The sequence below is a fragment of the Felis catus genome, chromosome F1 (genome assembly GCF_018350175.1).
Source record: "Felis catus isolate Fca126 chromosome F1, F.catus_Fca126_mat1.0, whole genome shotgun sequence".
Lineage (NCBI taxonomy): Eukaryota > Metazoa > Chordata > Mammalia > Carnivora > Felidae > Felis > Felis catus.
Genome location: NC_058384.1, coordinates 25,063,981 through 25,089,349, shown reverse-complemented (window position 1 = coordinate 25,089,349; position 25,369 = coordinate 25,063,981). Strand labels below are relative to the sequence as shown.

General features: G+C 41.5%; 1 protein-coding gene across 1 annotated transcript in view; it reads left to right on the top strand.

Annotated features, from left to right (window-relative positions):
* The first annotated feature begins 912 nt into the window (after positions 1 to 912).
* The window catches only part of LAMC1 (laminin subunit gamma 1), a 129,373-nt gene continuing 104,916 nt past the window's right edge, over positions 913 to 25,369 (top strand). Inside the window, exon 1 of the mRNA XM_011291050.4 lies at positions 913 to 1,464. Within this exon, the coding sequence (XP_011289352.4) occupies positions 1,050 to 1,464 (415 nt within the window). The 5' untranslated portion in view covers positions 913 to 1,049. The remainder of the gene's footprint in view (positions 1,465 to 25,369) is intronic.

The window sequence follows — 25,369 nt, the reverse complement described above, 5'->3', positions numbered from 1 at the left end:
TTTGAGGCTGCGACCAGGCCCTTTATTCTCCGAGGACCGTGTCAATTCCCTGGGCACCCCCGGGGCCTCTCCTTGGAAAGGGTTAGAGGCGGCCCCGCGCAGCAGGGGGCATTCCCGGGGCGGCCGGCGGGGGCCAGGAGCCCGCGGGCAGTTCCCACCGTCAGGTCCCTCGGGGTCCGGCCCCAGAGTGCGGCCGGCTGGACGCAAGGACGGACACCTGGTGGGGCAGAGCTCCGCGCTGTCGCGGCCCGGGTTGGCGCGGGCCCCAAAGGCCGATTCCGAGTGACCTCACCGACCCAGCGTCGCCCCTTTAAGACTCCCTCCGTTGCCCCTTCCCCAACCGGAGTCTTCGGGGACACGGAGCCAGGGGACCCCGGCGCCCAACTCCCACAGGGCGCTGGCTCTCCTTGGCCACCCCTTCCCTCCCGGCATGCACCGCCCCGGCGCCCCCCCTCCCCCGCTGCCCCCCTCCCGCACTCCCTAGCTCCCCGCCCACCCCTCGCGCCCCTCAAGGCCCCTCCCCCGCGATCGCGCGCCGCGGGCCCGAGCGCGAGATGCCGCCGCCCCTGCCGCCGCCGCCGCCGCCGCGAGTCGCCCGGGCGGACGCTCAGTGCACGGAGCGCGGAGGGCGGGGGAGCAGCTACGGGGGCCGCGGGAGCTGTTGGGAGGAGGCCGGGGCTGGGCTTTCTCCTCCGCCAGACCCCACCCCACCCTGCCGACCCCACCCCCTGCTCCTTCCTCCTCGGGGGCGCGCGCTCGGGCCCGCGCTCGGAAGTCGGGGGTCGGCGCCGAGTGTGGGCAGTGTCCCGGGTGGGTGAGGGAGGCGCGGAGGCGGCGCGCGGGGCAGTGGTCGGCGAGCCGCGCGGTCCTCGCCAGCGGCGCCCACTGGCCCGTCTCTCCGGTACGAGCCGCCACCACCGCCCGGCGCGCGAGTCCGGCCCCTGGGCCCCGAGGCTCAGCCCGCGGAGCGGCCTCCTGGGGACGCCGCTGGGCGAGAGGAACGCGCCCGCGCCCTTGCGTTCGCCGTGGCCCAGCGCGCGGGCGGCGGGATGAGGGGCAGCGAGCGGGCCGCGCCGGCGCTGCGGCCCCGGGGGCGGCTCTGGCCGGTGTTGGCGGTGCTGGCGGCCGCCGCGGCCGGCTGTGCCCGGGCAGCCATGGACGAGTGCACGGACGAGGGCGGGCGGTCGCAGCGCTGCATGCCCGAGTTCGTCAACGCCGCCTTCAACGTGACCGTGGTGGCCACCAACACGTGCGGGGCTCCGCCCGAGGAGTACTGTGTGCAGACCGGGGTGACCGGGGTCACCAAGTCCTGTCACCTGTGCGACGCCGGGCAGCCCCACCTGCAGCACGGGGCAGCCTTCCTGACCGACTACAACAACCAGGCCGACACCACCTGGTGGCAAAGCCAGACCATGCTGGCCGGGGTGCAGTACCCCAACTCCATCAACCTCACGCTGCACCTGGGTAAGCGGTGACAGCCCTGTTCCTATTACTGCTCGCCAGCAGCGCAGCCGCCCGGTCACCTCCACCCCGTGGCCCAGCCTGCGGGGCTCAGACAGCTGCGGGCTGGCTCTGTGCGTCCCAGCGTGGGCCACACGTATTCCCTCCTCCAACTTCTAAACTGGATCTAGCACTTAACATTCCGCGAGGGCCAAGATGCTTCGCTCTAGCATCTCTGTTTGCTTTTCTACTCTTTCGAACTTAACCGGATTCTCGCTCGCTTAGCGATTCGCCGTTTGGGCTGTTTTGTCCCTCTTTTTTTGAAGCGTTAATCAGAAACCCCTATTCTCGCTTTTCTCCCTCCTAGCGGGGCCATCACAGCGCATTCTTGGGTCAGAGATAGGAAGGTCACCTTAAGCACTTTTATCTTGTTTAAATGCCCCTCTCCCTGGGTTTGAGCGTGATTGCTGTTTGCTCTATTGAATAAGCTGGAGAGGAAAGGGTCTCTAGTGCCGGGAATTTGAGGGAAGCAAATGTCTTTACTACCGGTATGGCCTACGCGTAATTAAAATATAAATTCACTTTTAAGGTTATTGTTCTTCAGAGTTGTTCAGCTTTAATTAAGGACCACAGAGCTGTTTCACTGCTAATCCTGGTACAGAGAAAACAAAAGAAAGTGTGCACTCACTGTAATTTCTGGCCACAGTTTGGTCCCTGGGTAAAAAGGCTCTCCTTACTGGATTTCCTTTTACTTTGATTCACAACAAGTGTAGAAACCTTTTGGAAATCAGGAAAAAGGATGTATAGAAAACTGTATTGCTCAGTAGTGGATAAAGATGGACATGTTTATTCTAAGGTATCAAAATCATTTTTGATCGTAATAAGTTTTTCTTCACTGAAATAGAGAAATAAGCAGAATAATTCATTATTGTGTTTAACAGTAAAATATGTGTGAGAAACTGGCACCTGATTTGCAGAGCTTCAATCCTTATTGCAGTGAAAGAATTGATTTTACTGGCCTCTGGTAGGAGAACATAGGGCCCAGGTCATGGTTTTGCATTTTTCTTTCCACTGCTCTCTGGCACATTAAACTTTACATAAGTGGCAAGATTCCAGAGGAAGAATATAACTTACAAAAAGTGCTTTGAAAAGTAGTCCAACTACTGTGTGTGGAGTAAGCTTTAGAAAAGGAGTGTTTAGCACTATTTTATTTCTAGACAAGTTACTAGGAAGATGAACTTTGGGAAAATGAGTTCATAAAGTGAAACTCTGAGGCACCTGTTTTCAGAGATGGAAGAAGCAAACTGTGCTTCAGTGTTTTAAAGGTATTGGAAATGCATAGAACCAGCAGCGTCTTGGAACAGGTGCCTTCCCAGGACACAGCAAGAGTCCCAAGATCTTCTAAAACTTTGTGGGGATGCTGACTCTTTAGACAGCTATATTCTCTTATGTACTGTATATTTTTAAGCAAATGTAATTTGACCAAAGTTATTTTTATTATTTTTAAGTTTATTTATTTATTTCGAGGGGGGAGGAGGGGCACAGAGAGGGAGAGAAAGAATCCCAAGTAGGCTCCATGCCGTCAGCACAGAGCCTGATGCGAGGCTCATACCCCAGAACCGTGAGATCATGACCTGAGCCAAAAGCAAGAGTCGGACACTTAACTGACTGACTGAGCCCCCCAGGTGCCCCTGTATCCAATTATTTTTGTTGAAATTTTAACTTACTAAAATTTCTGTGTTGTATTTTGAATGCCTACAAAGTCTTATTTAACTATTTTAAATAGTAAAATTTCAAAGCAAAAGCATTTGCTTGATGTTTCAAAGTGCCTGAGATTCAATTGAAAATTTCTGAATAAGAATCTGTTATGTAGGTTAAAGTTGGGCTGTCAGTCTTGGCCTTCTGAGTTTTCTGCTGTGGGTACTATGTAGCACAAGGTTATTTCAGGTGATTGCAGAGGTGGGTAAATTACCCAAAGATTACTTCTTTGTTACAAAGGTAACTGGTGGGTAAGACAGTAACAGTAGGTTGTTACTGTTGGGGAGCAGATATATTAATTTTGAGTCATGGTGATTTAAAGGTCAAAAGAAATCTTAGAGGTCACCTAGTTAGGACTCTTACATGACTTTGTACTCTAAAAATGTTTTATGCTTGGACTTGTTTTTGCCGAAAAAGTCTTCAGCTTTTGGTAATAATTCGTGGTAAGTGAAGTTCATAAAACCAAGCGTTCAAATAAAGTTATTTAAAATAGTTTCCATATGAATAGTGCGATTAACTGTAAAAACATTTACTTGAAACTTTTTAGGTAGACAATTTCTAAAAATTTGAGTAGAACTTATTGTACTTTTTCTTGGATCAGAAATGATGTCCTGGAGGAAATTGTGTGTGATGGAAAAGGTGGAAAAGAAGGGAGACTTGTGTAGTGGGGTTGATGTCTCAATCTCTCTCTCTCTCTTTCTCCTCCCTGCCTCCCAGCCCGTCCCCTTTTCCCTGCTCCTTTTTTAATGACAAGGATATATGTACACATGCAGGTTATGGTCTATAATTTATAGAAAGGGCTTTATGTATCATTGTGTGTTTTCATGGTCAGCATATTCAGTCCCTAACTTTAGTTACTCCAGGGGCTCTAGCTAGCTGTTTCCCATGAATTCAAGTACCATGACTGTTTGTGCATCTATTAAATCTCCCATCCAGTTCAAATTTCACATACCCTTAAGCAAGTGATGCATATTGTGCTTTGCCCTTACAGAGCCTGTGAAACTCGAAGTGAGCAGGGTGAAAGACGCAGGGCTAGCCAGCACTTTGCTCTCTTCCTTTTTGATGTTGAACTTAAACACAGTAAACTTTAAGCAGAGTGAGATTGCACTTAAGTCGTTATGAGAAACATACATGTTTTGGCATTAATCATAAGTCATTTTTTTTCTTGTAAAAATAAAACATGACATGGTGAATTGAAACAGTTAAGGATAATGACTAGTGAGTCTCTTCCTCTTCAACTGCTAAGTTGTAGGAGACTACCAGTCAGTTTCTCATGTAGCCTTCCAGAAACTTTTCATGCATACACATGTATCTATAAAATTATATGTTATCCTTTTAACTGCTACCATTGTGTGTGTGTGTGGGGGGGGGGGTAAGGCATATTCTAACTGATAGCAAGGACCAATTAGATCATTGTACCATTATCAACACTAGTACAAAAGCCAGGAAAATCAGTGTTGATTCTGAAAGCAGCCATGTCTTAAGCACCATATACAGTAATCCAGGGTGCAAAGTATCCTCAGATATAATCACATAAAGTTGCTGTGGGAACAAGAATTGCATTTTCTGCCTGTTGAGAGAAAGCTCAGCCAGGCACCCTTTTCTAAAAAGAATTCTTATTTTGCATTCAACTTCTGGATCTTCTTTCCTAACTTTCTATATGGATTATTTGACTGCTACTCAAAAGTTTGGCTTTTGTGTTTTATAAGTTATAGTAAGTCTTATTAGTATCAGTGGGATAGTCGATAGTAAGATTGTAGCTGAGGATTTGCCTTATATTAAACAGCCTTTTTAATTAACTTGATAGTCATTGCGGATGGAAACTTGGCAGGCTGGGTCTTAATTTCGGAGGAAGGTAGTTTTCCCCCTTTCTGAAAACAATTAGATTAAGGAAGAGAGTGCCTATAAACCAACTCAATCAAAGTTTATGGAACTCCTAAAATTTACACCAAGACCAGATTTGTTTCCAACCTCCTCTAAGCTTTAGGACCAAACAGTGATTAAATGATACTTTTTAGCTAATATTTAGCTAAATATTAGCTATGTGTCTATGTGTGTCTATGTCAGAATAATTGATGTATAAGGATATTACATTTTATTCTGTTTCTTTCAGTGTACATTTAAAATTAAACAGCTGTTTTTGTTTTTGTTTTTGTTTTTTTTTCCCCCCAGGACAGTCTTTGCCAGGTAGGTTCTAACTGTGTCAGGGAATAGTTCACTCTGGTGACTTCACTGTGGTATTTGCGTACCCTGAGGGGACACTATTTTAGTTTGTCTCACAAAGGCCTGATTTACATTTTGCAGGTTTCAACTTGAGAAGTTAGGGAGCTCTTCTTTAATGGCCAGTGGTTGTTGAACACGGTTTTGTAAAGTTGCTGTTGGCTCTTTTCCTTTTCTACAATTCACTGCTTTTTCTGTGTATAATCTTCTCCAGGTTTCTAAAGCATTCAGAGAAACAATTTACGCTTTAGGAGAGAAGTTGGAACTATAAGCACCCCTCCCCCCCCCCCCCCCATTATTTTGTGTTCGGTCACATTTGTGGGAGGGTTGGTTTGACTATTTCAATTCTAAATCCTTTTAGGAAGTTGGATATGCCTTCTGCTATGTGCTTCCCCCCCCCGACCCGTGCATATGTTCTCATGTTACTGCCAAATAGTCTGCAAACATTTTTTAAATACCTACTAAATACATAGCATAGTACCTGATAGAAAAGGTGTATAAGATTGAAGGTCCCATTTTTCAGAAGTTTACACTCTATTAGATGGAATTTTTGCATTCTGTTGTAATGACAATAGTAAGTCAAGAGTGCCTTTACAGTTTATGAAACCTCCAGTTTATTTTATCATTGATTAGATTTCCACAACTCAGTGAGGGCAAAGATGAGGATTCTGAGGTTATGATTTGCCAAAAGTCATGGTGGAGGGGTAGGTTTTTGACTCTTTAGTCTAATGCACTAGGCCCTGTAGCTCTTAGCTTCTCTAACAGATCTCTCCAAAGAAGGACTGCTTTATTCCAGGCCAGCTTTAAAATACAAGTTCATGTACACAGTGATTCAGAAATACCAGACTCCTTTGGTTTTCCTCCTTTTCACTCTATTCTTTTTCACTTATATTTTTGGATTCACCCCCCCCCCCCAACTTTTTTTCCCCATGCGACTCACTCTCCTTGAGTGAATTCCTCTTAATCTCAAGGCTTTCTTTACTGTTTGCAAATACCAATTCTAAACTTGTATCTCTAGCCCAGTTCTTTCTCCAGTCCTGAAGACTTGTTGGACATGGTCAGTTTGGGATGTCCAGAGACCATGTCCAAAACTACATTCATTCCTCATTGTGTTACCCAACTCAAAGTTGGATCTCAATGAACACACTACTGTTTAACCCCGAGGCTCTTGACCCAGTCTTTTGCCAAGTCTCCCATAAAAGATAACCAGGCTTGATAGGCTTTCATCAGTAAAATTACTTTGTTTGAAGAGCAGATAGGATCCACTGCTGGAGGCAGGTCAGTTCTGGGCAACGATAACCCCACCCCTTTCTTTCCCACCCATCCTTACTATAATCTGTCCAAGATTGTGCTCTTACCTCCTATATCCAGCCACTGTGTCTCTTGACTCCTCACCTTTATCTCTACCTTATTGTAGCTTTCCATTGAATTTCACCTGGATTACTCCAGTAGCTTTCTAACTACTTGGTGGTCTGTCTGCCCATTTTGCCTCTTCTATTCAGACAGCCACACTTTGGACTGAGTGATGGTTCTGAAATGCAAATCTGATGATGTCATTTCCCAGCTAAAATTCTTCAGTGGTTCCTCAAACTTTTAGGAGAAAGTCCCGACTCCTTGGCATAGTGTACAAGATACTTTAGGATCTGGGCTGTTTTTTTAAACCTCTAGGCTTATGTGTTGTCATTTACATGCTTTGGTTTGGAACTCCTCTGCTAGGTATCACCACCTACAGGAATTCTTCCCTAGTTTCTCTGTCTTTTTACCCTTTCCCTCCTTCTCTCAGGCATGGATTAGGTGTGGTGCTCACACCACCCTATGGTATCTACTGTAGCACTTATCACGTGGTATTATATGTTTCTTGATTTGCCTGTTACCACTTCTTGACCATGAAGTCTTTGAAGGCAGGGTCAGGGACTTAGTCTTTTAATTCATTTCAGTGTAACTAACATTAGTTAATTGCTTGTCATTCCTCAGTACCATACAAATTCCTGGATGTACAGTGATTCATAGGACATTGACCTGACCTCATGGAACTTGTAGCTCGGATGTGGAGACCTGTATCTCTAGACTGGGATATTGGCAAATTATAGCATTCTGGCCAAATCCAGCCCAGGGTTGCCTCCTGTCTTTGTAGGTACCAGGCAAATGTTTTTACATTTTTTCATTCAAAAATCAAAAGAAGAATGAAATTTTGTGACATGTAAAAATCATGAAATTCAAATTTTGGTATCTATAAGTTCTGTTGGAACACAGTGAATTCATTTCTTTTTAAATGTTTTATTTATTTTTGAGAGAGTGCAAGTTGGGGAGGGGTAGAGAGAGGGGGGACAGAGGATCCAAAACAGGCTCTGCGCTGAGAGCGGTGAGCCTGATGTGAGGCTCAAACATCAAGATCATGACCTGAGCTGAAGTCAGACACTCAACTGATTGAGCCATCCAGGTCCTCCAGTGAATTCATTTATTAACCTATTGTCTATGCCTGCTTTTATGCTGTAAAGGCAGAGTTGAGTAATTGCAGCAGATACTGTATGTCTAGTCCCTCAAAATCTAAAATATTTCCTATGTGGGCCTCTACAGCACACGTTTTGTGACTTCTGCCCTAGATCTATGCATTCTGTGTTTAATAATAAGTTCTAAGCAAAAAGGTGCATGCACAGAGAGCATTCACTTACCATTTTGATGGAGGCTGGAATTTTTGTATCTCCAGTGCTTAGCAACATGTCTGGTGTAGTGTTCTGTAAATGTATGTAAGTTAGTGAATAAATGAATGTCTGAATTATAAGAAGTCCCAAAACACTGTACATTAATTTAAATTCTTCTCAGCAATATGTTGGAGTTTGTGTGTATTTTTATTAGGGTCATCTATTTTCTTGAGATGTATGCCACTATAATAGCTAATATTAAATGTGGTATATGGTTCTTTTATTTCTATAGCTTTACAAGATGAACAAAGTTAGTTGTGGAACTAACAAGGAGTTGAAAGATCTAGGATTGTCTTGTTTTCAGTAAAAATTAGACTTTTGTATGATTTGAAATCATCTAGATAAATAGGTGTATACTTATATGAATATGCTATCTTTTCAGATTTGAATCTTACATGTGAATATGTATTTCTGAAATTTTAACATTAATACTGTGTTTTCTTTAGAAATGGGCCTACACATTTTACTTTAAAACATGTACTCACATGTCTATTGTTAAGATACCTTAAAGAGTTGGGGCGCCTGGGTGGCTCAGTCGGTTAAGTGTCCGACTTCGGCTCGGGTCATGATGTCGTCCATGAGTTTGAGCCCTGCATTGGGCTCTGTGCTGACAGCTCGGAGCCTGGAGCCTGTTTCAGATTCTGTGTCTCCCTCTCTCTGCCCCTCCCCCGTTCATGCTCTGTCTCTCTCTGTCTCAAAAATAAACGTTAAAAAAAAAAGATATCTTAAAGGGCAGTTGTGGGGAAAAGTTACAATGAAATATCTTGTTTACTTGTTGTGTATGGCATCATTTTTAGTTTCTCTAATTCATTGGGGTACAGTTGGAGGACAGACATCCTGAAATGCCTGCAGGAAAGTGAAGAACCACGTTATAGTCGTTGGGCAGATGAACATGGTCACTTGTCTGGAGTTGACAGGCGCAGACCCAGCAGATGCTTCTCTACTGGCTCCTGGTCTCCAGCTGTACTTAATTGACAGCTCTGCCGCTGTTCTGTTTGAGTTTCAGAGAAAAGTGTCAGAGCTTAGAGCAGAGCTGTTTGTTTTTACTGTTCAAAATTCCCGAGAAGATTTTTAGGTTAAGGACTTTTTTCCCCTTGCTGCTCTCATGATTCTCTCCTTGCCTGAGTATTTTGTGAATTTGACTCTGATACGCCTTGTTGATGGTCGGTTTTTGTTGAATCTAATGGGGGTCCTCTGTGCCCTGGATTTTGATGTCTGTGTCTTTCCCAGGTTGGGAAAGTTTTCCGCTATGATTTGCTCACATAACCCTTCCACCCCTATTTCTCTCCCTTCCTTTTCTGGGACCTCTATGATTCTGATGTTGTTCCTTTTTAATGAGTCACTGATTTCTCTAATCTTTTTTTTTTTTTACTTTTTTTTTTAACGTTTATTTATTTTTGAGACAGAGACAGAGCATGAATGGGGGAGGGGCAGAGAGAGAGGGAGACACAGAACCGGAAGTAGGCTCCAGGCTCTGAGCCATCAGCCCAGAGCCCGATGCGGGGCTCACACTCAGACTGCAAGATCATGACCTGAGCCAAAGTTGGACGCTTAACCGACCGAGCCACCCAGGCACCCCTGATTTCTCTAATTGTTAAATCGTGCTCTTTTGCCTTAGTCTCCCTCTTTTTTTTTTCTTCATTGTTCTCCATAAGTTTGTCCTCTGTATCGCTGATTCTGTTCTGCCTCATCCATCCTTGCCGCCGCAGCATCCATCCGTGACTGCAGCTCAGTTACAGCATTTTTTATTTCGTCCTGACTAGTTTTTACTTCTTTTATCTCCTCAGAAAGGGATTCTAATCTGTTTTCGACTCCAGCTAGTATTCTTATTATCGTGATTCAAATTCTGGTTCAGACATCTTGCTTGTGTCTGTGTGGTTAAATCCCTGGCTGTCATTTCTTCCTGCTCTTTCTTTTGGGGTGAATTCCTGTTGAATTCTGTGGTTGTGAAGATTGTTGTGTTAATCCTCAAATCAGTTTTCTAGGTGTGCAGGATGGTTTGGTGTTGGTCTGGCTGTATTTCCTGGACGCAAGACACACACAAAACCTCCATGCTGTTCCGCCATCTTGGCTTCCTCCCCCCACCCCTCCCCAGAAGATTTTTAAAGCTAAGGGATTAATCTGTCCCTCCTCTTAAATTGTTGGTTTCGAAGGGTAAAGTTCCAAGATGACTGTGTGCTGGTTCTATCACCATGCCTAAGCTGCTTGTTCTTAGATTTGTAAGAGGGCCTTGCTAGGGTCTGCAAGCATCTCCTTTCTTGTAAAATGATAAAGTTAGATGTTTGTACGTTAGGTGTTGCGCAATAAAATTGATAGCTGACTAAAAGGGGTTACCAGAAAACTCATTTATAGAAATGTCTCTGGGGTTTTAGAGTATTGTGCCAGACTTTGGAGACACTAATTAAGTACATCTGCTTTTCTTTCCATGGGCTCTTCCAGGGGGCCATCCTAAAATAACCGGGCCCAGTCAGCCTGGTGCCCTATGAAGCTACATATTCATGAATTAAAATAAAGCAGACTTATCTCTTTCTTAGACAATGGGGCTCTCAGATCTCTTGTGGGAGGAGAACCTTGTGGCAAGGCTGGGAGATGAATTAGGGGATTTACATGATTTCTTCTAAAACTTTAGGAGTTCTATTCCCTGGGCTCCCTTCTTTTACTCTGTTCCCAACTGTGTGGCTGCTTCCTGTTACACTGAAGGAAACATTGAATTTTTGTTAATACCGCCTTCTTTGGATTTTTGTTATTTTATCTTTTTGTTTTGAAAGTTCTTGGAAATATTAATCCAGAATCAGTCTCCTTCACATTAAAAAAAAAAAATTCTTGAAATAGAGCATACAAATGGTCTCATATAGAGTTCGAGATTCCATAAATTTTGTTTCGGGATAATAAACCACAGAGTGTGTGGAGGTTTCTGTTAACCAAAGTGATTGTGCACGACAGTGACCACAGGGGAGCCTGTCCGTGTTTTCAGGGATGTGGTTAATGACCAGTCCTTTTCCTCCTTTATAGTTCTGACTTTATGTTCTGTATCTTGCATTGGGTGGAGGTTACATAGGTGTAGAATACATATGTGCAAATCCAGAGCTGTGCATTTGATATTTGTGCACTTTATTGTGTGAAATTATCCCTCAGACTAAAAAAAAGTTAAACTTTCCAGTCAGTTGTACAAAATAAAATAGAGATGGTTTTGTTTGTTTCTGATATGATTTTGGCTTCAAATGGTAGAGCACAGAATCTGAGGCTTAATCATCTAAGATCTGTTTCTCTTACTGTCTTTCTGTTCTCTACCAGCAGTTGTTGGCCTTGGTAGGTGTTAACAGATACTTGTTGGGTGCGTGGACAGATGGTTTTAATTGAGGTGGCTGCGGAATGCTTTCTGGAAAGCATTCAGGTGAGCTTCATGGAAGGTCTCAGGAAGCGGAGTGTGGGGAAGGGTGCAGGAAGAGCAGCCGTCTTTGCTCCTCTCACATACCTTTAAGCAGGTAGTGGTTTTGGATGATGCTTTTGTGGCTTGAAGTGGTAAAATCAGAAGTTTGTGGCTTTTGCTTGCAGGCTTAGAGACTCCTCTAAGAATGTCTGCATGGCTTGTGCTTCGGTTACAATGTCTGGCTTTTATATAACTTACTATTTAATTTCTGTGGGGGAAATCTAAATGTTCCATAAATTACTTACAACGAAATGTGAAGACCCCATCTTCTTTCCTTTGACATGTTCTGAGTAGTGGCTTCCTCTCATTGAGCCTTTTATTTTATTTTTTTAAAGTTTATTTATTTATTTGAGAGAGAGGGTCAGAGAGAGAGGGAGAGAGAGAATCCCAAGCAGACTCTGCACTGTCAGTGCAGAGCCTGATGTGGGGCTCAAACTCACGAGCTGCAAAATTATGACCTGAGCCCAAGTCGGACACTTAACTGACTGAGCCACCCAGCCGCCCCCTCTCACTGAGTCTTTTAGAATAAGTCCGAAGCTTGAATTGTGTGGCTTTTTTAGAGATTTATGAAGTTTTGTGAAGTATTTCCAACTAAGTGAAAAGAGCTAGCTACTCAAATTGGGATGAACTTATTAGATTGTAATTCTAATTAGAGGACAGAGGTCCACAGTAAATAAGGTGACCCCGGTGAGAAAATTCTTCATTTATGGCTGTTGTAATATGGGATGTGTGGGTAACAATAGATGTTGACATGTTATCTTCAGGTAATTTTAATGTGTTTGAGGAGAGGAGACAAAGACATTCACACCCAGGAAATCAATGGGGAAATATAAGCATAGTAAAAATAATTCAGTTGAAACTTTTTCACATGAAGGAATACTTGCAGAGCACTTTGAAGAGTGTAGATTGAAGTTAGCCGGGAAGAGCTTCTTGGGTCTTGGAGAAAAGTAGTGGATGGGAATTGGAGGGCTTTCCAGGAAGGGTGAGTTGTTTAAATAAAGATCTAAAAGTAAGCAGATAATGGTGAAGGAATTATGTGCTTTTCATGGAGTAGTGGAGACATGTATGATGGGTTTTGAGGAGACAAGGATCCAGAAAACTGGGTGACAAAAGAAAGCAAGTTACCTTTCATTAAGTGCTCCCTCATACCTTTTTGAATACTCAAAATAATTGAGAACTGTTGTTACCCTCTATGGAATAATCACATAAGATGACTAGTGACTTCTCTGAGGTTGGGATCTAGACTTGTGGTGGATAGGTTATGCTCTTACTGTTCTACCATGTTAGACCCGATGAGTGATAGAGAACTAAAGACAGACCTTTAACTGGGAGTGCAATGAGAGTATACCAAACCAAAGGTTTCCCTGAGAGGCCTCTGCTTGAGGAGCTGTTCGTTTGGGTGGCTACTTTTATTTTGTATTTATTTATCCTAAACATTTGTTTATTTTTGAGAAGGAGAGAGCACGAGTGGGGAAGGGGCATAGAGAGGGGGGGGACAGAGGATCCAAAGCAGGCTCTGCACTGATAGCAGTGAACCTGACATGGGGCTCAAACTCACGAACTGTGAGATCATGACCTGAGCCGAAGTCGACGCTCAACCGACAGCCACCCAGGTGCCCCTGGATGGCTGCTTTTAAAAAGGGCTCTGCACTTGTTTGTAAAGAACAGGGCGTTATTGGCAATGGAAGAATTTTAGGTTTGGGGTACTTACACTAGCTTTATAATTTCGCTGTTAATGCTTCTAGGAATTTCTAAGGCATTTATTGAATTTCGGAATGAGATCCTGGGTTTTGTCAGTGTGTACTGATAGGAAAAGTGTACCACATACTCCATTTCTTGAAGGGTGGTCCGGGGAGTGCCACCTTATCTCCTTTCTGCCTTATCCACGACTCTTCTGGTTGTTGAGAACTGCCGAGTTTAGTTCGGTTGCTTACTTTATCTGACATCCTTCAAGATAAGACTGCTAGGTCCATCTCCAGGTTCGATTTCATTTCCATTCTGCTGCGAGCACATTCTAACTCTTACATGGTAGCTCTTTTGTTGTTCAAGTTTGATAACTAAATAGGTATAACTAACCTTTTACTGGTTGATTTGATACGTGACTAGTATGATCCTAGGAGATTTCTCTGCCAGTGTTTTCATCATTCAGGCTTAGAAAGTGATGCCCTTCACTTTGATTTTTTGTATGTGGTAATTTGTAAACCTGTAACTGTCTATTGAATCCATCTATCTTATCTGTGTATCTATCCTTTATTCAATTTATATCTCCTTAGTTTCTCCAGAGCATGCTGAGCTAAGGTTCAATCGGGGGATTCTTAGAAACCCTAATTAATTAATTAAGTAAAACTGAAGAAGAAGTCATAGTTCCCACTTAGATTTTGTACTTTGTGCCTCTCTCCCACTACGTACTATCTCCACTTCTTGAACTCAAGATTCTAGGATTGGTTTTTCTTTACAGATGTGAGTTGGCTGATTGCATTTTAGTATTACTGAATCATAGTCTTACCTTTTCTGCTTTTTTACTGACTTGCTCAGTACACACTGTATTATTGTGATACATGTGGTTACATCATCATATCCTAGTGATTAATGATTTTTAAAGGTGCATGCCCCTTTCTTATGGGAGGTTGGATGGGAGGGCACCCATTGCTACATTTGAGGGCTGAGTGTTGGGCTTAACATGCACCCATGCCCCTTTTTGCCGGTTGGCAAAATATAGAAGCATAAGTATTTTCTCAAAGCTTTTCCATCCCTTTTCTTCAAAGAGAATGAAAGGATCCTATTCCCAAGAGAAGAACTTCACAGTTTTTGAAGAGGGGGTAGTGATATCTTGATGAAAATGAATTGAACCACTTTTATTGGGCTTTCTATTCATTAGCGGAATTAGGAAGTGATATGTCCGTGTTCTGGCAGCACAAATACTGATTAGAGGGAAGAGTGGTCTGTGCAGATGTTCTCAAGATCTGAGATTGTCTTATTATCAAAACCTGTTAAGGAATAAAGAGTAATTTGGCAATGTAAGATGACTGGATCTAGATCTGGATTTTTATGTTAGGGTGTAATTGCCTTGGTTTAGCAGTTTATCTGTCCACCTGAACGTCAATGCCGTGGCCCCTCCCCCAGTGGCTCCTGCTTGTGATGGACCTTATTCTCATAGGACTGCTGACCTCTGTTGTTTTGGTGTCACTGAGTTTTTAGATTGTTGTTTTTTTAATGCCAAATCTGGACCTGGTAAAGATGAGTATCCTGAAAGGGCGTTGGTGGGGGGAGTGAGCTGGAGGAAGTAGGGGGGGTGGGGAGTTGGAAACCAAAAGAGCAATTGTGTAGTTTAATTGCTTTGGTCATATGATTGCCTTTCATGGGAAAAGGGACATGTTCTGCACGGTTGAGTGTCTAGGATTAACTTTTAGAGTGTCTCTGTACATAGTTTCGAATTTTTAGTGAATATTTTAGATAAAGTCTGTTGAAGACCAAATTCGTAGATCTCTACTGCAGATTTTGAAAGTTTCTGGGAACATCTGTAATACAGCTGTAATAAAATGTGTTTACTTTATCAGGATTGCTTTAGAGGCTCAAGCTGGTTTGTTTACTGCTGTTTTCAGCATTTTTGCCACATGCCAAGAAATAAGTTAGCATCAACTCCTGGAGGAATTTGGGGTCATTCAGTTTTATGACCATTCTAATAAAGTTTTGGTTTTAAACTTATGTCCACTTTAAAGCTCTTATATCCTGGCACAAGATCTGGATGGTGCATTCAGAGTACCAAAAGATGGACCGAGTCTGGAAATTGACATACTTTCCAGATGTTTAGAGAATGTAGTCATGTTTTCTGTGTTGCTTTTTTTTTTTTTTTTTTTAATGTTTGTTTATTTTTGAGAGAGCATGAGAGCAGGGTAGGGACAGAGACAGAGGGAGACCGAGGATCTGAAGTGGGCTCCGCGCTGACAGCAGAGAGCCCGATGTGGGACTTGAACTCACAAAATGTGAGATCATGACCTGAGCCAAAATCGGATGCTCAACTGACTGAGCCACATAGGCTCCCCCTCTGTGCTGCTTTTTGTGTTTTCCTATGTGTACCTGTATCTGTGCTTTCCTGTGTTTTTATAGGAAAGCCCCTTGGGGAAGGGGGAATCTGCTCATTGGTTTGAGAATAAAATAGGTATTAATTTTTTTTCATGAAATATTTTGAGTTGGTGTTGCCATTTCTGTGAGAGAAAGGAGAGGCAACTTTGTTCCCATGAGGGAGATTGTTGGGAAGGGTGGTGGTGGGTGAGACTCTGGAAGTAGTAACTGAAAGCAGACTTATTCACATCTCTAGTGATTTTAAATTATGAAACGGGTCACTAATGTTCTGAATCAGCAGCCTTTTAACCATGCCTGACTAAATAGACCTTGTTTTTGAAATTCACAGCAGTGCCTAGATCCCTGCTGACTTTTTGTCCATCCTGCTAACACACAGCTGTTTTTGTTCATGCATCATTTTGTGTTCAACTGCCTGGTTACTTCCTCAGGTCCCTTTTATGGTGAATAATGAACACATGGGAGTTTGAACACCCAAGTGTGTGGTTATTCAAACAGGAAGTCTCAAGGAAGCACAGTAACCTTGTCAGAGGAACAAAAGATGGAACTGGAAAGGCCATTGATGATTCCAGGCTTAAAACATCTGCCAGGAAACATCTGACAGTTTCTAAGATACACACTGCACCCTCCAAATGGGATGGTTTATTTGGAACTTGTTCCATTTGTTTTAAATGCTTGGAGTATTAAGCCCTAATCTAGAAATGGAGGTGAAAAAAGAAGTAACATGGCGTTGGCATTAAAGACAGGAAGGTGGCTCTGCCTGTGGGGATGACCGAGGGTCCTTGAGAAGAAGGCGCAACAACTCATCTTTACCGGAAGGAGCAATGGGCTGCACCCAGAAACGGTAGATGGGACCTGACGGGGGCTGCCAGAGCTAATGGGGTTGGGTTAAAAAATGATTTTGTGCCAAGCCTTTGATTACTGAGCACAGGAGGAGCATGAGATAAAGAAGAATGTGGGTTCTGCATGAAGAGCGTGTAGTCTAGTGGGAGAGCAAGAATGTGTATATCAACAAATACACTCTGAGAAAAAAAAAAGTGCCATACGAAGAAAAGGAAAAAAAAAAAAAAAGAAATCCCGTGAGACTGCAAACGGGATCTGATTATAGCTGATCAGGGTAAGTGACTTCCCAGAGCATTTATCCAGTGACCTTTCTGATTCCTCCCAACCTTTGAAATTCCTTGATTATGTGATAGAGGACTTAGAATGAGTCAAGTTAATCCTGGTTTTAGATTAAAAAGTGAAAATTAAATCTGAAAGTTAAAGAAGGGGGAACTCTGGGTTGACAGCAGTTCACCTTAGGCAAGTTGGGTGATGTGGCAGCTGAAGAAAATTTGTTTTGGGCTTAATTAGAGGAAGCAATAGTAGTATTCAAGGGATACAGGTTCTGTTCTCTGTGTGACTGAAACTCTGCCCTTGGTTCCAGCCACAGTCAATGTGTCCACACAGCATGGGCACTACATCTTTTCTTGATGCCATCCTTTTTTTTTTTTTTTTTTTTGGCTACCTTCTAATTGTCCTTTAGAACTTATGGCACATTACAACTTCAGGAAGATTGTACTGGTTTCTAATTCCTCCTGCCCCTCCACAGCACATGCATTATGTTGTTAGATCCATTCATTTCTAGAAATCCATGAACATTGTGCATGCCTGTGATGTAAGAGGTACCATATTGTTTTCTGTTTCCCCTATTTGAGTTCATTGAGGACAAGACTCATCTATTGATTTCTTTTTTATATAAATTTTTAACAGTTTATTTGAGAGAGGGAGAGAGAGAGAGAGGGAGCATGCACAAGTGGGGGAAGGGCAGGAGAGAGGGAGAAAGAGAGAATCCTACTATTAGTGCAGAGCCTGACACAGGGCTCAAACTCACGAACCATGAGATCATGACCGGAGCTGAAAATAAGAGTTGGATGCTTAACCTACTGAGCCACCCAGGTGCCCCTCATTTATTGATTTCTTAATTCATTCACCTAACAAATATTTATAGAGTGCTTGTTGTGTAAAAGGCACCACAAAGTGCTGGAGACAGGGCAGAGAAGGTGACATAGATCTTACTTTCTGGGTGAAAAGTCAGAGGACCTGACTTGAGGAGGGTTTCACTGGCTTTCTTTTTTCCATTGACTTTTACATCCGTAGTCTATAATATAGTAGTTTTCTTATAGTAGTAGATGGCTCAAAAGTTTGCCGAATGTATGAATTCCTATTTCTATGAGGGTATGGCCACAAGATGCAGATGAAGGTGAGAAAGGGCAGTTTTTTTCAGATTATCCCAAGATGGAGTTTGCCTTTCAGATAGGGTTCTTGAAAATGGACAGGTAGAATGGGATGGCTAGTATATGGTGTAGCTTCCTCATCAGCATTGTTAGGTAAAGACTAAGGCCTAGTAGCAAAGAGCCCCAACAATAAAGTGGTTTAAAAAGATTGAAGTTTTGTTTCTCTCTCACGTGGTAGTCCTGAGGTAAGTGGGCCGCAGGATGGCTGTGATCCCACAGACGTCCTGGGACCCAGGGTCCTTTCATCTTCATGACCTGCCATCTCTTAGGGTGTTGTCCTTGTGTGTGTGGTGTGGTTGAAGTTGGGTGATGGGCATCTCTGTGTTCCAGATGGGAGGATTCTGCGGAAGAGCAAATGCCTAATTCTTGAGACCGAGACCCGAAAGTGGTATACATTGTTGTATCATCTGTCATTGGAGGGCATTTAGTTACCTGGCCACCTCATACACACAGTGGAGGCTGGAAAATGTAGTCCGGTTGGGCAGCCTCGTACCCCACCATAGGTCTGTGATGGTGACCGAGAGGCAGAACTGATTTTTGCATATGGTTTTGGTATCTGCCACACTTGTACTCGGGCGTTGTTCTTGCCAGCTCCAGTACTGCAGCCTCCTTTCTCTCTCAAATTTTGGTCTCCCTGAAGCACCTTGTTCATAGGGTCTAGAAAAACTGGCAGATGCGCCCTTTGTGGACCCTCATATTCTAGGTCTTCAGGAGAAGACCTGAGAATAAAGGAGGTGCACACTCATTCTGCTCTTCTCAGTATGCAGCTTTCATACCCCACATTTGCAGAATTCATTTTCTGCTGAGTCATCACCAGTTTCCATTCTCATGGTCCCCTCTTGGCACTGAAATCTTACCGTGTTGGTGTTGAGTTTACCTAAACTGATGGGCTCTGTATCAGATCCATCTTGGAGGTGCATGTCCCATGCAGGATCATGAAGTCTTGATTTGCTTGGCAGTGCTGAGCATGTATGTTTACACTCAGCTGTGAAGGATGAATCAAAGCTGTTTTAAAATCCAGATGTGTTTTAGGTATGAGAATTCCAGAAGTGCTAAAACTGTGCCTATTGTTTGTACCTCTCGTTGGTCAATTGAACATTGTTTTTTTTGTGGAATCCTTTTAAGTGTATTTATCTTTTTCTTCAGTATGTCTTCATTGAGGGCAGGAACTGTGTTTTAACCATTAATTAGGTCAGCAACTTAGAGCTAGGTGCTGGACTTAGGGGAATCATAGCAAATTAGTCAAATGGGTGTTTCTACATGGAATGTACTCACATTTTAGGCTGATTAAAGACCATAATGGCCTCACACTAGTTCAGTTTGTGTTTTGTTGTCAGATGGTACAAAAATGCTCTTATGTTAGGCTTTTTTTTTAAAGTTTTTAATTTATTTATTTTTGAGAAAGAGTGAGTGCGAGCAGGGGAGGGGCAGAGAGAGAGAGAGAGAGAGAGAGAGAGAGAGAGAGAGAGAGAATCTCAAGCAGGCTCTGTGCTGTCAGCGCAGAGCCCAGTGTGGAGCTCAAACTCAGGAAACTGTGACATCATGACCTGAGCCAAAATCAAGACACTTACCCGACTGAGCCACCCAGGTGGCCCTGCTGTTAGGATTTTTGAATGTAGAGTCACAGAGATGAAGGATTATGGACTTGCATCACATTTGATTATATAAAGTATACTACTTTTTATAGATAATGATAAGATTACTAAAGACTAAATATTTGGCACATAGTTGGCATTTGATAAATTTGTTATTTAAGTAAGTGAATAAGGTCCATTTAATAGAACTTTTATTTCCTTAGGATGAATTTTAACAGGTTTATTCTAAGTTAATTTGAGTGGAGGGGTTATTAAATTATGGTAAGAATATTTAGAAGTACAATTATGGTATTACATAAATATTTTTAAAAAGTAGTAGTGGGTGGTTGACTTCTAACAAAAAAATTACCTATTTTAAGAGAAAAGTATTTCTTTTCTCTATGGGTGTTAGTTCATTTTTTATTTTTGATTGTTTTGTGTAAAAATGCAGTTTCATCTCCATTGTTTATGCACAGATCTGTTAGGTACCTGGCTGCATTAAAGCCATTTCATTTGAGATACTTTTTGAATTGGAAGTTAATTCTGCTATTCATCTTGTTCTATGATGACTGTGTCCTTCCTCTTGCCACACTCTATGCATCTCCCTATCTACTGACCTACTTAGCAGGGCTTTTTTCTTTCTCTTCAGTTTTTTTTTTTCCTTCAGTTGTTTTAAATCAGTAATAAGTTGGTGTCTCTAGGAATCCTTGAAGAATCACTCATGTTGAGGTGACTATATAAGTGGCTATCAATCATTGCTTTTGCCTGTAGAGTTCCCCTCAGTGTGGTTTTTGCTTTCTAAAAGGTTGTGGTGTCCTTGAAGTCTTTTTTTTTTTTTTCTCCCCCTCCTTGGTCAAACTCACTGTCTATTTACTGAGAGTCCTTAGCTGTCACCCTTTGCCTAAAATATGTTGTCTTCTGGGCTTTATCATCCCAGTTTCTTTTGGAAGGAAATTGCCTTCACTATAAATTCATTTCAACATTTTAGAAGGATGATGATACTTGTTGTACCACTCTTTGATAACTTGAGCATACCACTTTGTTCTGGAATCTTTTTAATGTGTATTTTGTTTCTTCGTATGAGCTCATTGAGGAGAGGAGCTATGTTTTAAACTATTAGGTCAGCAATTTAGAGCTAGGTCCTTGAATTGTGAACTCATAGGCATTTGAATATTCTTTGGGAGACCATGGCTCTGGAAGAGTGTTGGGAAGAGATATGTTTCCTAATCTTTGGAGAAAGACCACAGAGCTGTTTTCTCAAAATTTAAGACATCATCCTTGTATGGACAGTAATAATAGAAGACCTGCCCGTTTGTTCTGATGAGCTTTCTTTCAAGAACAGGAACATAGCTGAAACCAACCATAAAATTGTTTCATTTTAAGCAGCCTCCTCTTCCTTTCCAGGATGCACAATGCCAAGTTAAATACCTTTCTTTTTTTAGAATAGCAGAGTTTCTCAGACGGACACTTTGAGTTTCTGTTTCACGAAATATAAAGTCCTGTAAAGTAGGTGTTTAAATTCCTTCTTCATGGCTTTTGAAAATTATTACAATGCAGTGCTTCTCTTGTAAATACTTAATACTGATTGCCAGTGAACTTAAGGAATATTCTTTTAGGGAGAAAATCCTATTGTCACCTGGCCTACTGGTTCTCAGGTACTTGTTCGTAATAAATGGCATCATCTCTGGAGTTTTTTATGTTTTGTTTTGAAATACATATGGTCAGCCGTGGATTAGTATGAAGTGATGTTTTTGTTTACAGGTAAATACAAGTTAAAACAGGTAATTACATTGTGCAGCAGATACTCTATTTTAGTGCACAGAAATCTGGAATACAAGTGAAAACTTCTCCATGAAGTGGATCAGTAACTGTAGGAACATTTCTATCTAACTTACCCACACCAGGTATCCACTATGCCCAATTTTGTGTTTTATTCTCCTGCTTTAAGAAGAAAATAGTTTTATCATCCCTAAATAATGTATTACTTGTTTTTGAGGTTTTGTTGTTTTTTTTTTTTTTAATTTTTTTTTTCAACGTTTATTTATTTTTGGGACAGAGAGAGACAGAGCATGAACGGGGGAGGGGCAGAGAGAGGGAGACACAGAATCGGAAACAGGCTCCAGGCTCTGAGCCATCAGCCCAGAGCCCGACGCAGGGCTCGAACTCCCGGACCGCGAGATCGTGACCTGGCTGAAGTCGGACGCTTAACCGACTGCGCCACCCAGGCGCCCCGAGGTTTTTTTTTTAATATTTATTTTTGAGAGAGAGAGAGAGCACAAGCAGGGAAGGAGCAGAGAAAGAGAGGAAAACAGAATCTGAAGCAGGCTCCAGGCTCTGAGCTGTCAGCACAGAGCCCGACATGGGGCTCGAACTCACAAACTGGGAGATCGTGACCTGAGCCAAAGTTGGACGCTTAACCGACTGAGCCACCCAGGTACCCTTTGTCTTTGAGTTTTATAAAAATGGTATATGTAGTCATCTGTGATAGCTTTTTTCACTCAGTACATTTCTAAAATGTAGTTGTAATTCATTCATTTTCATTCCTGTGTAGCATTTTCTTAAGTGATTATACTAATTTATTGATTTTCCTGCTGGTGGACCTTTTTGTTGTTACTATGAGGAAAGTTCTAGGAGCATGCTCGTGCTTGTCTCCTGCTGCTTATGTGCAAGAATCTCCTTAACTGAGTTGATGGGTCATAAAGGTATCTTCAGTTTTATGAGATAATGCACATTGGTTTCTACAGTCATTGTGCTGGTTTAGATGCTCACTAGCAGTGTTGGCAGACTGTTGATCAAGACTTGGTGTTGTGAGATTTGTAAATTTTACCTATTTGGTGATGAAAAGTTGTTTCCCATCACGGTTTTATTTATATCTTTTCATGTGTTAATATCTTTCATGTTCCCTTTCCTGTAAAATGTCTCTTTGTGGTTTTTGACCATTTTTCTTACTGATTTGTAAAATTCTTCATCTATTCTGGATACTAATCCTTTATCAGCTACATATTGTTCATGTTGTCTTTTTATTTTCTCTATGTTATTTTTTAGACAGAATTTCTTAATTTTAGTGTGATTGAATGTATCAGTATTTTCTCTGGTAGTTATATGTCTTATGGAAGAAATCTTTCCTAGATTTTATTTTAGGGTCTTCTAAAGTTTTAAAATTTGCCTTTTATGTTTAAGTTCTTAATTCACCTGAAATTCATTTGTGTGTTGTCTTTCTTTCTAGGGCTAGTCCCTTTTAAACTAATTTTTCTTTTTAAGAAATAATTCTAGCTGTCTTTGGGCCTTTGTTCTTTCATGCGAATTTTAGAATCGGGTTGTCAGTTTCCTCACTGACACTATTTGGATCTTGATTGCAATTGCATTGACTTTATTCTTTTGGTTGAATTGACATTTTGATAATATTGAGTCTTTCTGTCCATGAGCATAGTATAATTTAGGCCCTCTTTTTGAATTCCAGTAATGTTTTATAATTCTCTCTATACGAGCTGTGCCTTTTTTTTTTGTTAGATTTAGTTCTGGATATATTTTATTATTATTTTTTGCTATTAAATTTTTTTTCTAAATTACATTTTCTAACTCTTGCTGATATACAAAAATGTAATTGGTGTTTTTATGTTAATCTTTTTTTTTTTTTTAAGTTTATTTTGAGAGAGGGAGAGAGAATGCATGGGAGGTGCAGAGAGAGGAAGAGAGAGAGAGAAAGAGACAGAGAATCCCAAGCAGGTTCCGCACTGTGACAGTGTGGAGCCTGAAGTGGGACTCCAATTCACAAACCATGAGATCATGACCTGAGCTGAAATCAAGACTCTGTCGCTTAACTGACTGAGTCACTCAGGCGCCCTTGTATATTAATCTTGTAGCCTCTTCCTTGTTCTAATGGTTTGTCTTTAGATTCTTTGATTTTTACATGTAGGCAATCATCATCTGTAAATAATAACCATTTTGTTTCTCTTTACCAATCCTTAACTCTTTATTTTTTCTTTTCCTTGTTGATTAGAATGCTATACAAAGTTGCTGTTAAACATTACCCTTAAGGTATGCACTATGATTGTACAAAAGTTTTGCTAATTTGATAGATGAGAAATGATTTTATTTTAGGTTACATTTCTTTTGTAATTGTGGAGGCTATTTTTATTTTGTTGCATAATATTTATTTTTATAAGCTATCTCACTTCCTTTTTTTGCAAAGAGATGTATTAATAAAAATTTTTTTTTCAGCTTAATTTCCAACTTTTTTGCTGTTAAACCATTTTAAGAAATGCTTTGGGTACAGGTTTTAGTGAATTAAAATAGCTCTAAAATATTAAATGTAGTCATATACAGGTATTTGGTAAAATCAGCTATCAAATTTGTTGCTATTCATACTGTTTGGCATGATAAGTGGTAATTTGGAAAATGAAAACATTGTTATAAAATTCACTGAAGACTTGATTAATACATTAGTTCCCCTAAGGAATACAGCAAACTGTTTCAGTGGCAACTTTAGGAAGTATTTACAGAAAGACCTGGGTTTTATTTTGGCCTTCATAAATGAATCATTCTTGATTTCAGAGTTTGATAAGTTCTCAAGCTCCTGAGATGTTTCGGCCAGTCTTCATGGTTTTCAAAACATTAATGTGGGTCATGCACTTTAAGCTCTTGTCCCTCTTTAAGTCTGTCTTAACACACTCTGAAACTTTGTTTATAAATCTGAGCAGTTTTAGAACAAAGAATGCTGGATCTATGGGATTTTGTAGAATGATTGTCTTGTACAATGTAAGATGTGATAACTGTGAGTCTTTTTAAGTTCTTGGGATAGATAAGCCCCATGTGTCATTCATCTGTAAACCCCACAGAAGTGGTTTTCAGAGGGCTGTGGTAATGTCTCATTAGGGGCATTTAGTGGGCGGGAGGCATGGAATATGAAGAGAGAAGAGAGGAGAGGCAGTCTTCTACAACAAAGAATTACCCAAATCCTGCCCAATTTGGGATTTCTCATGGGACATTTGTGCTATTAAAAAATCCGATTATAAATATCTGAGCCTAGAACATAACTCTGTCTTTACACATAAACACAGAATTTTCTTTTATATGATTTTGTTATACATAATTTTCCATGAATACAACCAATATATAAATAAATATTTTTTAAGCTTAGCATGAGTTTGTACACCAATTAGGAGTCATTCCTCAGTCACAGGTGCCTCTTCTGGTGTTCAGGTTGCTCATATAATTCATGTGTAGGTCACTCTGAATTTCTAGCACTCACAGAGTGATTCTGTGTATATATTTGTATATTCTTAAGTAGCCTTTTTTTTTCCTGAAACATGAAATGTAAAGAAAAGTGTTGATAATAATCAGTTGGTATTTTGAAATTTGCTTTTACAGCTCTTCCTACACATGACTAGTTACCGACATGCCTACTCTGCCAACATGTTTTTTCTTATAGAGCAATGAAAGCAGATTAAGATTAAGTGAATATTTTATAAGGAAACATGCTAATAAAGTTGGCAGATATACATCATCCTTCCTCATGTTCTCCACTTTGACTGCAATTTGTCCTAACATGTTATACCTACTCAGTTAAAGTGATATTCCTCTTTATCATAAAACATACAGGTAGACCTGGTCTGTCATTATTTTTTCTGACACCGGGTTTTACTGCCATGTCCATCTGTACTTTCTCCTTCGTTTTTCTGTATGTCTTGTACAGAATGGCACCACTCCTGTTTTTAAAAATGCAAACTCATTTGTTATAATAAGTAGGTACAAATGTCTGACGGCCTTGTTACTGCCCTCTAGTGTAGTAATCCCTGGGCCTTTATCTGTTGAAATGGGTATTTTAATTCTTTTAATTTCTGCTTTATATTGTGGTTAGGGCCACACACACACACATGCACATGTCAC